The sequence below is a fragment of the Gouania willdenowi genome, chromosome 6, assembly GCF_900634775.1.
Source record: "Gouania willdenowi chromosome 6, fGouWil2.1, whole genome shotgun sequence".
Classification (NCBI taxonomy): Eukaryota; Metazoa; Chordata; class Actinopteri; order Blenniiformes; family Gobiesocidae; genus Gouania; species Gouania willdenowi.
Window position 1 is genome coordinate 28,108,608 of NC_041049.1, and position 17,198 is coordinate 28,125,805.

Genomic DNA, 17,198 nt, shown 5'->3' on the forward strand with positions numbered 1-17,198 from the left:
GAGCTACAAGCGGGATCCTGTGGCCCTCCTGAAGGACCCTGTGGAGTACCAGCTGAATCAGAGGAAACAAAGGGAAGGCATACAGGAGGCCATCCTGCCAAGGATGAGCCAATGCGTCCTGGCCGAGAGGACTGGTTGTCTCGGCTAAGGAGAACCACAGAGGGCAGTGGGTCGACTGCTCCGAATCAAAGAGGTCCACCTCTGCCCTGCCGAATATGCTCCATATAATGTTCGTTACCTCCGGGTGGAGGTGCCACTCCCCTGACGGAGGTTTCCGACAGGAGAGGAAGTCCGCCAAGTGGTTCTGCTCTCCCGGCATTGCTCGTATACTGATCAAGCGGGGGGCTGCCCATGTGAGGAGCTCCCTTGCCACTTCCAGCAGCCGTGCAGACTTGGTACCGCCCTGATGGTTGATGTGATACACTGTAGACATGTTGTCTGACCGCACAAGGACATGCTTGTCCCTCAGATGCGGCAAGAAGTGCTCAAGAGCTCGGTGAACCGCACGCAGCTCCAACACATTGATGCATGCACCTTGGTCTTCCACAGGCCAACGCCCCTGGGCCGTCCTGCTCTGCCACACCGCACCCCATCCCGAAGGGCATGCGTCTGTGGTAACGGCCTCCCTGCGAGATGGAACGGAGCCTATAGGAACGCCTCTGAGCAAGTAAGCCCTGTCCGTCCACGGAGCCAGGGCGCAAAGACACTGTTGTGAGACCTTGAGCCTCCTGCTCCTGTGCCGCTTGGCATTCAAGTGAAAACTGTTCAGCCACCTCTGCAGCGGGCGCAGCGACAGCAAGCCCAGAGGAACTACCCCCGAGACTGACGTTAGCTTGCCCAAAAGACGGAGTAAAGAAACATAGTTCAGCCAGCGGCCCTCCGTGAATAAGGCGAGCTGGCGAAAAATACCGTCCACACGGTGGGGGGAGGGTTTTGCCGTCATAGTTACACTGTTCATTAAAACCCAAATGAAAGTTGTGACCCGGGATGGCACTAGGCAACTTTTTTCCACATTCACCTTGAGTCCAAGTCGAGGCACATGGGACAGGAGACGCTCTGTGTCTTGTGACGCCTGGACCCGGGATGGAGCACAGATCAGCCAGTCGTCCAGGTATGGGAGAACCTTCAAGTCCTGAGACTGTAGAGGTGCTAGGGCCACAGACACACACCTTGTGAAGACCCTTGGGGAGAGAGAGAGGCCGAAGGGCAGCACCCTGAACTGCCAGCGGCGACCTCAGTATGCGAAGCGCAGAAACTGCCTGTGTTGCTGAGCAATTGGGACGTGAAAGTACACGTCCTTGAGGTCTATTGATGTGAACCAGTCCCCATGAGCCACTGTTCTGAGGACATCTGCTGTGGTCAGCATGTGAAAAGGTATGACCTTCAGAAATTTGTTCAACCCTCTGAGGTCTAGGATTGGGCGGAATCCGCCAGTTTTTTTTGTCACTAAAAAGTACGTTGAATAGAACCCCCGGTGACCTGACCCAGGGTCTACAGGCTCGATGGCGCCCTTGGCCAGGAGGGCAGACAGCTCCTGGTCTAATGCAAGTGCCTTCGCCGGGTCGCTGATGGATGTCATTCTGACCCGGCCGGATGTGGGGGGACGACGGCGGAATTGAAGTTTGTACCTGTAGGTTAGGGTGGCGACCACCCACGGGTCTGAAGCATGAGTAGCCCACTTTTGGAGCTGCTGATGCGGAAAAAGTCCGACCGCCGGCCCCAAAGCCTCAATCTCTGCCCCCCCGGCCCCTCGGGGCCCTAGTGGGAGGGCGGAATGGCTCTGGAGCTCGAAATTGTCTGGGTGGCAGGCGAGCAGAGCCCCAAAAATCCCGGACTGGTCTCCGTGCGGGACGCTGGGCATCATGACGACCAGTGAAGTGAGTTGTCGCGAGCATGTGGCTACGAAAAACCACCGGGGGGCCCCTCAGCCTGCCGGCCAGGGGTCTATCAGGAGGAGGCATCCGGCTAAGCCCGGCAAGCTGCTGCCTGGTCTGTCCCGCCTGGATGGTCCGTTCCAGCGCTTCCTCGGCTGCTGGGCCAAATATCTCCCCTGGTTCGACCGGGAGGCTGCGCAGCATTCTCCTGGCTGCCTCCGTTAAGTTTGACTGAGACAGCCAAACCTGACGACGAGCTTGGACTAAGATGGACATTATTCGCCCAAGCTCTCTGGACATGAGCCCAAAAGCCTCCAATGAGGCATCACAGAAGGTGACTGCATCGGCATGTACACCGCCCTCCTGTAGTGAGGCTGAGAGTTGGAGTTGTCTTCCACCTCGCCCCCCAAACTGTGATCCGAGGAGTGGGAGCCCTGCTCAGACACCTGGGATCCAACATCCAAATTCTCCCCATAATCACAGAAATGGCTAGCCGAAGCAGCCAAAGAGAGTGTATCCTCCTCGGGCAGCAGCGTTGGCATTGGGGGAGAGAGTGCCGCATCAGCCACCAGGGGAATAACCGGCTGGCTGTCGGCCAGCAGGGATCTCATCTGAGCCAATTCAGCAGACAGCTGCTCAACTTTAGATGATAACCCACTATGGTCAGACTTCGTTCTCTTCCTGGAGGGGGCAGCTGCCGCAGCCTCTGCCCGCCTCTTGGAGCGTGTCTGACGGGTCGGAGGTGGCTGGCCTGGGGGGAGGTTGACTACGGCTACTGAGCCTTCCACCCCCGCCAACCTGGCAACCCTGGCCGCCCAAGGCAAGCAGCTGCAGTTCATGCAGGGATTGCCTGACAGCGCCTCCCCCAGGTGCTCAGGGCCAAGGCATGTGGGGCATAGGTCGTGGCCATCCTCTGGCTGTAAAGAAACCCCACAAGATGTGCAGATATGTGAGCCATCCATCGTACCTTGACTAAGAAGTCACTGATTTCAACACAGGTAATGCAGCCTTCAACAACCATCTCTTTTATTTTTATAAAGACAACCGTTGATCTGCCGAATAAGCGGCTACTTAAATTGTCAGCGTGTGTCGTCGGGACCAAACACAAACCATATGCTGGGGGGAGGCGGCGCTAACGCGGCCTGTGCCAACAGAGGTTGCTAATGGGTGAAGCTACCGCTACCCAAACACTCACCATCGCAGCTCCTGGAGGGCGAATGCACGCTGCTCCGACCTACCACGGTCACGGAGCTACTAGCGACGGCAGCTGTATGCACAGTATTCCAGTAACTTTGCGCGAGAAGAAAAAAAGGAAAGTACCCTGTTATTTACCTATTAAGTATACAATGCCAGATACAAATACATTTATATTTGAACCACTAAAACTTACCTTGGTGAGCACAAACAGTGAATGTTACAAAAAACCTTCTACGATTTTGTTCCAAAGAAGTATAAAACCAGTATTGTTTAAGTTATAAGCAAGTCATATGGATGATAATTTGCTAACTAAAGACACAAATAATTGGTTAACAAAAGGCAATATTTAGTAATGTCAAAAAAAATGAAGTTTTGTAAGATCAACACAAAACATTATTAAACAAATACAATGGGCTGTAAACACGATGTAACATAAGGAAGACATCTGTTTTGTGTCTTTATTTAATTTAATTTTAATTCAACTTTATTTATTAAAAGCCATCTAAAAGAAAAAGTCACATCATAGTGCTCATAACAAAATATAAAATTAAGAAAAAACAACAATTCCACATAAACAAGCATCAGCTACAGTGGAGAACAAACTCCCCTTTAAAATAGAAGCTTTTATTGTCATTGTACAACCATGCATTATTGCACATGTAGTTTGAGTCATGGGAGGAAAAAGGTTATTTTTTGTTCAGGGTTCTGATGGCCCAGGGATACAAACTGTCATTCTGGAGGTGGAGCTTTGATTGATCTGTATCTCCTTCTGAAGAGAGCAGAGTGGGAGGGGTCAGAGAAGATGGGTCTGGTGGTGGCCCAGGAGAGCTCCTCCTGGATGTGAACACCCAGGAGCCTGAAGGATGATACTTTCTTCACCAGGTCATCATTGATGACGACCTGGTGGTGACCACCATGAGACCAACCATGCCATCCTTTTTTAATGGACACACAAATGCAACAATAAATCAAATTACAGATTTTTATATTTCCCAGGGTAAACTGTGAAACCGTTATTATAAATACGCACTCGATTATGACTGTTCTTACAATCTAATGGTATCAAAATTAACCCTTGCTACTAAATTCAATGTCATGACAAATAATAGAAAGCTTTTTCATTTCATCTATTTGAAAAAGACTAAGCCACGTTAGCTTGGCCTTTTAAATATAAAAAATGTTTTCGTGCTAGTGTAATTATTGTATTTTACGTCAACAGATCATCTGAAGAAACTAATAATAAATAGATAGATACAGTAGAGATAGTTTTATTGATCCACTGTCATGGCTGCTCACATCAGATAAAGTACAGTAAAAAAAGACAAAATTAGGCAACGCACAGAAAACCCCCCAAAAAAACCCAGAAAACTTGTGCAATAAAATAATAGAAGCTATATATAAAATGAAATATAATTAGAAAAATATAAATATAAAAAATAATATAAAGGTATAAAGGATACAGATTATATACATGTTTACCGGTCGGGCAAGGAGATATATTTACATATTTATTACAATGCCCCAGACTGTTTTATTGTACAGTCATACAGCAATGGGGATCAATGACCTAAGGTCACTACAGCCACAGTTTAGGACTGAGTAATAGTCAGTCTGAACACTGCAAGTGTCAAGAATTAATAATGTTATTGATCTATTTACGTAAAAAACTCTTAACCTACCATGTGTTCTCAATAATGCAGCGGATCCGACAATAGAACAAGAGTAGCTGCTTCTTCTTCTTTGGTTGTTAACGGCATTTGGCACCCAAAATGTTCATTACTGCCACTTTTAGGAGAAGAGCTGCTGTGCAGGAGCCCATATATGGAGGGCTAGCTTCCAGAGCTGAGCATGGAGGAGCTGCAGCTGGACCCCTCTCCAAATTTCTGAAAATGAACTACTAAAAGCACATTTATAACACTTTCCGTGGATGTAATCTAAAAAATCACAAGGTTTGAATGTAAATCAAAGGAAAAGAGGCTACCAGGCTTCAAAGGAACAAAAGTGAAACTAAATGAACGTCACATTGGTTGCTCACACTCACCTTCCACTCAGAAATATGAATTATGTGGACTAAAACAATGTGGCTAAAAATGTTTCTGATCCCTTTTTCTTGAACAACAGAGTGTCTGTTTTATCTGTTACAATCTGATAATATGGCTGCATATCTTAAAATATGAGATTTAGATCATTTAAATTTGTTCAAGGCATATTGCATTGGTAACTTAGATGATCTCCGTCCTTTGTCAGTCATTGTGAGTTTCCGTGAGCGCTCGGGTGTGCGTGTCCCTTTAAATGTTGTCGCCGCAAGAAATTGGGTGGGTCAGCATTATCTCATCTCTTTTGGTAAAGGATGCATCATTGTTTCCTAGGCCTAAGGAGGTTATAAAGGAAGCATTGAGCCTCTTCCTGAGCTTAAAAAGAACTTGGAACACTTTTTAACATGACAACCACTTAAAATCTTTCGGGGGTGAAGGAACAGTGTATAGGAAAGAGGATGGGAGGGACTACTCAGACGCAGCCTAGGGCTGAAACGATTCCTCAAGTTATTCAAGTAATTCCATTACTAAAATGCGTTGTGGGAAAATTCTCTGACTTGATGCTTCGTTAAAGCCACTTCTGCTTTTGATGACGTCACGTCCTTGCACAGCACGTAATGTAAAATGAAGACTGAGACCGAAGGCAGCAAGCCACAGGGAGAGCAAAGAAAACAACGTAAACTGTCGAAAGTGTGGGACCATTATAAACTAAATCAAAACACAGTACAATGCGTGTACTGCAAGACAGTTAGGTTTCCATAACAGCACTTCTTCAGTGCTACACCACCCAAGTCGAAAGCATCCTCTGTATGCATCGAGCCTGACGAACGGACCCAACAGGTACGCCCAATGTTAATGTCACGTTCACTAAAGTATTTCATTTAGGTCAGTGATTGCTAGTGTAGATTACAGCATGTAAAGAACATACACATAGCTGAAAATAAAATATTAGTTACTTTAAGCTTCATTCACGTTATTATGATTGTGCCACATATTCTTTTTGTCTTTCTCACACACACCAGAGGTTGGCAGATCTGGTCATTGTCTGTTATTTATTTGTTTACATTTATTATATTAATGACTATATATTGGATTTATTCATTTTTATTGTATTGCAGAGAGTAAGGTCATCATTTGTAGATCACACCATATTATGTACATTAGGCATTACTTTAGGCCGAGTAATCAATCAATAATAAACATAATTATACTCTTCTACTACTATTTTTTTTGCAGTAAATCGCAGTGGTACTTTGGACAGCTTCGTACAGAGGGCTCCATCATGTTCAACTGTGCAAGCTGCTGAGTTCACAGACGGCATTCTGAACATGATCGTCATAGACGTGCCCACTGTCTATGGTGAAGGATGAAGGATTCCAGAAGATGATCTCCATTTTTAATCCAATCCAAATGCACTCATTTCTGTCTTTAAGAAGCAGCTACCACTGCAGTTATGTTAAGTCTGCCAATAAAAATGTTTATCTAAGAGGAATTTAATTGGTTGTTCATTTAACTGACTTCTTTTATTTGTATTACTATTAAATTAAGTTAAAGTAATTTAATGAAATTTAAAAAATTGTATCCGATTACTCGATTAATCACCAGAATAATTGATAGAATACTCGACTATTGAAATAATCGTTAGCTGCATCCCTAACTGAAAACTCACTCCGTCTGTTTTTCAGCCGTCTCTGAGGTTAGACATCTTGTGTCTGTCCCTGAGGGCAAACTCTTCAGTCAGTTTGGATCCCAACGTTGTTAATATGTTCATGGAGTTTTCTTTCCTCGGTCTTCAAATGGTGGAGACTCCACTCTCTCTGCCCAAACCTGCCCCCGACTGCAGAGCACACTACAACTACAGCAAGGGTAACTACACAACTACAGCAAGGGTAACTACACAATTACAGCAAGGGTAACTACACAATTACTGCAAGGGTAACTACACAATTACAGCAAGGGTAACTACACAACTACAGCAAGGGTAACTACACAACTACAGCAAGGGTAACTACACAATTACAGCAAGGGTAACTACACAACTACAGCAAGGGTTACTACACAATTACAGCAAGGGTAACTACACAATTACAGCAAGGGTAACTACACAATTACAGCAAGGGTAACTACACAATTACAGCAAGGGTAATTGTCACGACACGATCTGTTCTGGAAACTCGATCAGTTCTGCACGTATGCAAAACACGTCTACATCTTGTCGACCTATTTTATGGAAGTTACTGATCATGCACACTGTCACCATGGTGACAGTCAACAGTCACTATGCAATTCGTATGGAAACCCAAATGCGTCTGAATCTGCTCAGTAGCCTTAAATTCATCAAAAGACAACCTTATTGTGGATTTTGATTTTCCATTACATGAGTTTGGCTACATTAAGTTTGGTTTAAAATCAAGGATAAAAGTACAGATTTTTTGTACAACTCTATTTTAATTTTGGCAATATTTAAAATAAAAAAGTTTAAAAATATTTTTTAAATAGTATTAAGTTTGCATATTCTAAACCTGCTGCCAAGATTTCCGAAATTATTGGAAACTTGTGTTTTGAGTGACATCTGATTTATTTTAGTTTTAGGTTTTTTTCTGTTTGGTTTTTAATTGTCAATGTTGTGTATTGCGTTTTCATCAGTTTTTGTATATTTTCATAAATGAAAATAATTGAAAAAAATCTAGATGTTCTGTTAGCCTGCAGATATGTATTTAAGTGAAGTGTCTTCTTGGAAAAATTAACGTTCAGTGAAATGAGTGATTGAAATTGTGGGGATGAAGACCGATTTTCACTAAATAGAAGAGATGCAAGTTTTTGAAAGTAGGAGTTTTGTGCAACCGATTGGGTCTGATTTTGTCTGAAAGCTGCATCACAAAAATGATCAATAAAGAAAAAGGGAGGAAAATAATAGAGGAGAAAAAAAAGATCAACCTGAATCCATTGCTACAGAACCTAATATGTACTTTTAATTTTGTTTTTTCCTAACTTTTAATTTTGTATTTATATATTATGTATAAACATTTTTATTATTATTATATTGTTATTATTTTAGTATCTAAGTATTTAAAGTATTACTTCATACCTGCTGGTACACGGACGGTTGGTTCTTTTCCTAGTTTTTTTTTTTTTTTTTTTTTACATTAAACAACATACTACAAAAACAGTTACATATATACATATATACTACAATACCACAATATCATACATACGTCTTATGTAGTTTTACATTCAAAATCATGGTATGTGACGTCGCAGAATCTTCATTGTTTAAATGTGAAGGAAGTGAACTGCTCCACTCACATGCTCAGAACGGATTGTGTTTTCAGTATGGATCGTGTAGTGACAGTAACTATACGAGTACAGCCAAACTACAGCAAGGGTAACTACACAACGTAGCGTAGCAGCACTGGCTATAGAATCACAGCAGTAATCATCAGACAAGTTGTGAATGAATGAAAGTACATCCACTAATTGTTACCTCTACAAGGACATGTTTTACTATGAATTACTGTATATCCTCTGTCTGCATCTGTCCATTCACAGCCATTCTTGTTGACACTGAAGAAAACTCTGCACAGCGAGCTCTGCTGAGAAAAGCTCTGCTGGGAAATGACCCCACCTCCAGCAGGTGAGAGTCACATGACCAACACGTGATAAACTTAAAGTTATTAATGTGAATAAACAGGGTTATGTTCATGTGGTTAGTGATGGTGATCATATTGATGATGGGGATACGATGATGGTGATGACGATGAGGCTGATGATGATGATAATGTGATTAAACAGGGTTGTCTTTACGGTGGTCAGTGAACCTCCTCCTGATGAGCAGCAGGACAGAGATTGTGAAGAGGTGGGCATGGCCTTTATCGAACTCTCTGAGCTTCTGGAAAAACACGAGGACCTGATGGAAGCCAATCTGAAAGGTAGGACTTCAGCAAACTAAATTGTGACAAGATGGAGGTGATAGTCTTTGGTTACAGGGAAAAGAGGACTGCTGTCAGCAAGTATCTTGAGTCTTGATCATTAAAAGCTAAAGACCAAGTCCCAAACTTTGGTGTTTTCATTGACCAAAATCTGACATTCAGTAGTCAGATTAAATCAGTAGAAGCTGCTCCATGATTTTATTTCCAGCAGACTGGACTATTGTAATGGTCTTCTAACAGAATACCCCCAAAAAGCATCAAACAGCTACAGCTGGTTTAGAACGTTGCAGTTTCTGTCTTAACGTCTTGAGCCCCACCGGACGCGCTGGCGGAGATAGCTCCAACTTTTGTGACTCTGACGGGTCTAAATGTTGTTACGATTGAATGAAATCACACATTCTACACCTCTCTGTAAGCCTAAGAAACTCAGCTACAACTGTAGCCAACCCACATTCAGAACAAAAGACCACAGCACACACACCAGGCCATTATGTTCAAAGAGGGAAAAGTTAACAACTCGGCAAACTGCCTTTTTCCACTGCTGTGAGTGACAAAATAAACACAGAGCTCTATAATAAGAGCCTGCGTGAAACTACAGGCCAAGCTGAATCCACTGATATACAGGTCGGCAATGGTGACAAATTGTGTCTTACTTTTGTTGTTTCTTTTCAAAAGTTGCTCCAGTGTACATAAGCTCCATATTTTAAAAAATCCAAATTGTGTTGTCAGATAGATACCACCATTCCAGATATCCAGCCATTCATCCAATCAGCGCATAGCGCTCGTGCATAAAATGGCCGGTCACTCTTCCAGTTCTGATTGGCCAGGGCTGAAGCCCTGTCCCATAGTGTATTTTTACAGGTTTTGAGCTTTGCAATGCTGTGTCAAGCATTTTGATTGGCCATAGCATTGATGAATTAAACCCATGCGTAAGGACATCAAAGAGTGGAACGAGAAATAGCATTACGCATGGCACAGCAGAAAATTTGTATATTTTAAGCCAAATTGCAACACGTAGTGGTCAAAGATCAGACTAACAATGACTGGAATCAATTTGACTGACATAATACAGTTACACACTTTCCAAACTTGTGGAAAACTTTGGCACAGTTGTGCCACAGTGGGCTTCCGGCTCAACTTTTTTGTAACAAAACATATGTATCTTTGGCCTAATGTGTATTATTTTCACCAAACTTGCTGCAATTTATGTCCATACATTAGTTCAATTATTTTTGCATTTTTTTGTCTTCCCTAAAGGCTCAAACATACTCGGGCAGACCCCGTGCACAAGACTGTCCATTTTCCTCAGAGCTTACATACTTGGGTGCACCGCCGCGTAGTAGTTTTCTCTAAAATCCTACATGTCCCATGATTCTTAGCGCTTCTCTGTAGTCCTTGTACTTCTGGGGCATGTTTTAAAGGTGTTGCTACTGTCGTAACTTGTCTGCTAGTCTCTCATTTAAGCTCGTGTTCATCTCTCCTGCCCTGTTTCACCAGACAGGTGAAATACAGGTTGGTGTTACATTTAATGCGGGTCAATACCTGCCTTGCAGTGTTTGTGTGACGCTAACGACGCAGAAAAATCTTTGGGGTCGTAAAATCTAAGCTTTGCATTTAATTGCCCTGGCAAACTCCTCGCGGACTCCGTTTTGTGGGTGTCCGCCCGACTATGTTTGAGTCTTATAGAGAATTGGCTTTAAATTTGAAAATAAAAATAAAAAAATTCTCAGATTTTTAAAGAAAAATTTGAGTTTCGATTCTATTATTTTTCAATGCACTTAAAAATGACTGCAGACATCAGATATATTGTCAAAAGTGCAACTTTATTGCTGAGCTTGTCCTCAAGAGTTAAAATGCATAAAGCAATCCCAAAATAAAAAGTAAATGAGGCTCTGTCATTCAACAATTTCAAGCTTTAACCCCGATTTAAGCAAAAGTGCAACAGCAACTTCACAGTAGCTTCAATTTTCTGATTAAGAAATCAGATAACATAACATAATTTATAACATAACATTACAATTAAAAAAATAAACTCTTCCTTTCGTATCGTGCGAATGAAAAATTAAACATGCCTGTGGCACATATATAGCCTATTCAAAGGGTAAACAAAGAGAGGGCTGGCTCACATCGTGCTACGGTAACCCACAAAGATGGAACGCAAAAAAAATCTGCAAAAACTGTGGTGGGGGAAAAACAAAACAAAAAAAATGTAAAAAAAAATATTCTTCGAGCACTGAGTCTGCTCGAGCTGTCTGGGGCTGAAAGCTCGGCTAGCTGTCAACTCTCCCGGCTCATGCGGTGTTTTACACGGCACGTCAAGCAAGCCTGTCCGAGCAGGACTCCTTCCTTCCTCCCTCCTCACGACGTTCAGCGCCGTAGTGAGAGAAGTGGCGGGTGGGCTTTATGGACACCATGGCAGCACACAACTCAAACTAGGTCTACAATGCCTAGCTCGGACTGTCTGCTATCTCCCCTGATGTGTCAGGGGAGGATGAGGAAGATGTGATCTTCATCACAAGGCTGTGTTACTAGCGATGGCTTCGGCTAAGCGGGTGAGTGACATCCATGCACTCTCGCTTCACCTGTCATGCGTGGAGCTTTTTCTGGGCAATGCGAGAATGATTTTTGAAGCCCAACCTGGTCTTTGTGCCGAAGGTGGTGGGTTCATTTCCCATTGACCTTTTGGTCTTTCCTGCCTCACAGGGTGAGCTGCGGCCTCATTTGTTGTGTCCAGTCCATGCATTATGCATATACATGGACATGACGAGGAGCCACAGGAGGACCGATCTACTGTTTGTCTCCTGGGCTAATCCCCACAAGGGGAAGTCTGTTGCTAAGCAACGCTTGTCACACTGGGTTGTGGAGGCCATTGCTGTGGCTTACAAGAGTCAGGGTCTGCGGTAGCCTGAAGGTCTGCGCGCGCACTTGAGTCAAGGTCTTGCCATGTCCTGGGCTTTGTTCAGGGGAGTGTGTGTTCGGGACAGTTGTGCAGCGGTGAGTTGGATCTCACCCCTTACATTTGTCCGGGTTTACATGCTGGACGTTTCCGCCCATTGCGCGGCACGGGCGCTTCTACTGTCCTGATGTATAACGGACTCTGCCTTGCGGGCTGGTGTTCGCTTGATAAGCATGTCTGCAATACAGGAGCTGCCATAACCCATCGTGAGACAGCTCACAAAATATTATGAAATAGAACTTTACGTTATTTACATAGCCCCGGTTCTATGAGTAAGATGTCTCACCAGACTATCCTTCTTTGCTCGAACAAGTGAGAAGAGGTGCTTATTTGAATGAGCAATTGCACGAATGTCCCTGGCGTATGGACAGGTTCTAACAGCAAATCAGGGCTTGGCAGATTGAAGAAAGAGCTTCTGAGGACTACAGGAAGTGTCCATCCCATAGTGAGACATCTCACTCATATTACTCATAGAACTTGGGTTATGTAAACAACTTTAGATTACTCTCGTAACCTCGGTTCTATGAGTGAGATGTCTCACGAAATATTATGAATTAGAACCTAAATTTTCATTTGGTGGCCCTGGCCAGATTTTAAAAGGCTACCTAAAATGTAAAAGGTATTAAAAACAGAGGAAGTACAACATGACAAATGAGAACAATATGACAAATAATAATTACAAGGACCAAGCCAGGACTAAAACTTCTGCACAGTATTTTACATCAGGAACACGGTTCAAACAAAATAGGTAATCCATAGTGAACACAAGAAAAAACAATGTACAAAAATCTAAATTTAAAAAAACTAATAAAAGGCTGCCAGTGTGAACATAATTGGTGGTCAAGAAGCCATATTTTTATCTGCCGAGAAAAGGAATTGTATGTGCCAAGTTGTCTGATGTGGTCTGGTATTTGATTCCAGTCCTGTGAAGCTTTGACTGAAAAAGCAGAATGACTAAATTAACTTTTCCTCAAAGGAACAACACATTCTCCTTGAGCTGATCCTCTGGTTATCTGCTCAGAATTTGATCCCTGTGTAATAAATGTCTGAAGAGGTGGGGGTGCGGGGTTACTTAAAATTTTAAAATGTTTCTTGTTCCCTGTTAGTTTAATAAATTTGAAAATGTGTTATTTGTTATTTGGTCAAAGTGGTGAATAACCAAAGAAGTTTAAGAACCACTGCCCTGTGCCTATACTTTTTTGTCTGACCAGCAGAGGGCGCTCTGTGTCTGTGTGTTTCAGGCTTTGAGAACTTTGAGCAGCTGCTGTCTGGAGCTCACTGGATGGTATGAAGTTCCCACACACTCTCCCTCTCTGCCTCGGGATGATATATTAACCTGCGTGCTGATGCTGTGTGTCTCTCAGGATGAGCACTTCCGCAGCGCTCCTCTGCAGCAGAACGTCCCTGTGCTGCTGGCCGTGCTCGGTATCTGGTACATTAACTTCTTTAAAGCAGAAACTGTGGCTCTGCTCCCATACGACCAGTACATGCACCGCTTCGCCGCCTACTTCAGCATGTCAGTGAGCACCAGGCACGCCATTAGCATCATTGTCATTCATCACAGCCGTGGTCATTTCTACATTTGTGTCTCAGGGGGACATGGAGTCTAATGGGAAGTTTGTTGGCGCAGACGGTTCTCAGGTTAATTATCACACCGGAACAATTGTGTGGGGCGAGCCAGGGACCAATGGACAGCATGCATTTTATCAGCTGATCAACCAAGGTGAATAAGCTCCACCCCCATCATTAATTACCTTACTATTATTGTTGTTTACGATCGTCCAACCTCTTTCTCAGGCACTCGTATGATTCCTGCTGACTTCCTCATTCCTGCTCAATCTCAGCATCCAATCAGAGACAACCTCCACCACAGGGTACATATGATTGGACACATTTATGACTGTGGTGATTATCAAAATCAGTCTTATCTAATCTTGACTTTTCTATCTCAGATTCTGGTGGCTAACTTCCTGGCTCAGGCCGAAGCGCTGATGAAAGGAAAAACAGCTGAAGAGGCACGGAAAGAGCTGCAGGCCGCTGGCATGGAGGGCGGAGCCTTGGAGAAGCTCCTCCCACACAAGGTAAGAAGTCAGGATTAATCTAACCAGAATTAAAGATAAATTAAAATTTAAATAAATCTAATTAAATACACCTCAGGATTACTTCATCACAGTTAAAAACTAGTTAAATTGGAAACCCTTTTAATATTAATAAGGATTAATCTTTAGAGAAAACAACAAATTCAGATTAACCAGGATAAAACAATTCAGGATGACTTCACCTAGGGACCGATACAAATTTTTCCCAAACCAATACAATACCAATACATGGGTATGTGTACTTGTCGATTCCCAATATCGATACTTGTACCACAAATATAAAAAATTGTTAAGAAAAATGCAATGAATTGGAAGACAGTTTTTTATACATTTTTTATTTCTGCTATGTATTAAATACAAATAATTTAAAACATGGAAATTAATCTGACATTTCAAAACATACAACAGAAATGGTGACAAGCCACCATTCAAAGCCATTGATTGCAATGAGTATTGGTTCCTGGTATCAGTGAACTTTAACGAGTACATTGGTGCAGTAGCAGACCAATACCTGATACTAGTATCAGTATTTGTTCATCCCTAACTGTTTCCACATCATTATTACCAAATTAGGTTTCATTTTCACTACATACCATCTTTAATTTTACCAGATGACATTTATTTGATCATCAAGACTAATAAGAGTTTTGTTTAACATTATTTAGACCAGGTTTAGTTCAACCAGATTATCCATTTTGTTGAAGCAGATCAAACACAAGAAAGGCTTTAATTAGCCTCAGGTTGGATTCAGTTTATTCTCATCCAAATTCAACTTGTCTTTGAAGGTTTTCCAGGGAAACAAACCCAGTAACTCAATCGTGTTCAAGAAGCTGAGCCCGTTCATAGGGAGCTTTGATCGGTGAGTACTGGGAGCACTGGGAGATGCCTGCTGCTCATTGCCTGCGTCTTTGCTTTCAGCCATGTACGAACACAAGATCTTTGTCCAGGGAGTGATGTGGAACATCAACAGTTACGACCAGTGGGGGTGAGTTTGGTTCCCAAATGTTGATTCATGAGACTAGTTCCCTGTCAGTATGGTAGTTTTAGTTCCTGGGCCCTGCCTGTAGTTCTAAGTCACTGAAAGTTCCTGGTACTGTTTTCAGGGTGGAGCTGGGGAAGCAGCTGGGGAAACGGATCGAACCGGAGCTCAGCGACAACTCTGAGGTTTCCTCTCACGATTCATCGACCAACGGACTCATTAACTTCCTGAAGAAGAACTTCAACTAGGTCCCACTTCCTCACCACCATCCTGCCATCTGATTGACTGCCTGCTGTTGTGATAGTTCTGAAGAGAACCTGTGTGTTGCTTTGCTGTGGGCCAATCACTGTTGAGTATATCCAGATGTGCAAATCACTGTAACCACCCCTCACTTTGTCCTTCAAAATAAAAGTTATTTGTCACTAAGGCTCGAGTTTGATTGTCTGTTTTTGATATGACATAGATTTTAAACTAACACTGAATAGTGTTAATTTGTTGAACATTTAATTGAATAAATCAAGAATATATATAGATAACTGTCTGGTTGGGTAAATGGAAATGTAATAAAAAAGGACCAGTTGGGTGCATCATTAGTGCAATGACAATACAGTGTGGAGTTGATGGTACTGCCGATGTAGAGAAGGATAAATAAAGAAAGTGTTCCAAGTGTTTCTTCTGAGTTTTGGATCATTAAACCCACATAAACTGAAGCGTGTATAGTCATCCCTGCCCAATATAAGATTTATGCTGCGCTAATCAGAACAGTTGAGTCTTGAGGGAGACACTAAAACCCGGAAACATTTCGGAGGCAGAGTAAATTCTGCCCCGTACTACCTGCACAGGCTGTAATATCACAAAGTTTATCATTGTGTAGCTATTAGAGCTACTATCTTTACCACCAGGCAGCAAAAATCTATTCCTGGTTATGGTTTTCTAGAATTTCATTGGGCTTTATTTACCAGCGAGTAGTTCCTACAACATATTTACAAATGTATAAATATTTTATTATTGTGCATGGTTCCTGTTGTTTGGCACTGGCAGACCCCCGCGACCCTGAACAGGAATAAGTGGGTCTGAAAATGAATGAATGAATGGTTCCTGTTATGAACTTGTATGTAGGCTACATCTGAATGAGGTAACCTTTTAAATAACAATAAATAAATAAAAATACAATTAGTATAAAAGTTGTAGCTAACACATTTTCATAATTTATCTCACTTTTCTCATATTTAGCACATTTTCTTACATTTAACCACGTATATAGAGGTAAAAAAAAGCAATAAATCTAAATATTTAAATATAAATGGTATATGTTATATCTAAATGTTAAATCTATATCTCAATGTTAAATCTAAATCTAAATGTTATATATCATGTCTAAATGGTTAATCTTATATCTAAATGCTTAATCTAAATCGAAATGTTAAGTCTGAATCTAAATATTAAATCTAAATGTAAATGTTGAATTTAAATGTTTCGTACATATGCTAAATAAATAAATAAATAAAAATTATGTCTATGGCCCAGACACATTTGTCTATGGTCGTCGTAAAGATTGCGTTTGACGGAAGTGAGGTAGTCTACGCGCATGCGTTGAAAGGTGTAAGAACAGGGCAATGAAAATACGTCACCCTTTAGCTGATAGTGTGCTTTTGATTCAGCTTTACCGATAGTGAGTGAACTGGTAAACAATGGCGGGAGACTCCGTGAGACTCTCCAAAAACCTGATGCGGATGAAGGTGAGCACAAAGTGATATGTTAGGAGTTCCCTCATGTTCTCCTCAGTCCTCTGAGGGGTATTCCATAAATGTCATAAAAAAACACTGAAGTGGGACGCGAACCCGCAATCCATCTCTTCTAAGAGCAGCGTCATAATTCACTGCGTGAATGAGCCGTGATCTACAGATTTAACTGTATAATAATATAAAACAACAATCGAGCCTTAAAAGTGGATTCATTTAAATTATCATCTCCTCCTTTATATTATCCACAGGTTTGTATTCATAGAACTTTACTACAGACGTCAGTAGATGTTTTAATGCAGATCAACCTCTCAGTGACTTTCACTTAATGATCTACATCTACAATGTTAGAAAGAAAACTACCGTTTGCGCACACATAAAAAAAA

At 42.2% G+C, this 17,198-nt stretch overlaps 1 protein-coding gene and 1 pseudogene across 9 annotated transcripts in view; both read left to right on the forward strand.

The window, feature by feature from the left end:
• LOC114465112 (protein fantom-like) overlaps positions 1-17,198 on the forward strand; it is an 80,425-nt gene that overhangs the window by 17,834 nt on the left and 45,393 nt on the right. For 7 of the 9 annotated variants that reach the window (XR_003674280.1, XM_028449902.1, XM_028449909.1 and 4 more), the window contains exon 1: positions 16,655-16,809. The exons of the other annotated variants lie outside the window; for them this stretch is intronic. Coding sequence is in view for 6 of the 7 variants with exons in the window: in XM_028449902.1 (XP_028305703.1) it covers positions 16,762-16,809 (48 nt within the window). In the remaining variant the exon portion in view is untranslated. Of the gene's footprint in view, positions 1-16,654; positions 16,810-17,198 lie in introns of those variants that run through there. 9 annotated transcript variants of the gene reach the window in all.
• On the forward strand, positions 13,234-15,497 carry LOC114465113 (glucose-6-phosphate isomerase-like; annotated as a pseudogene).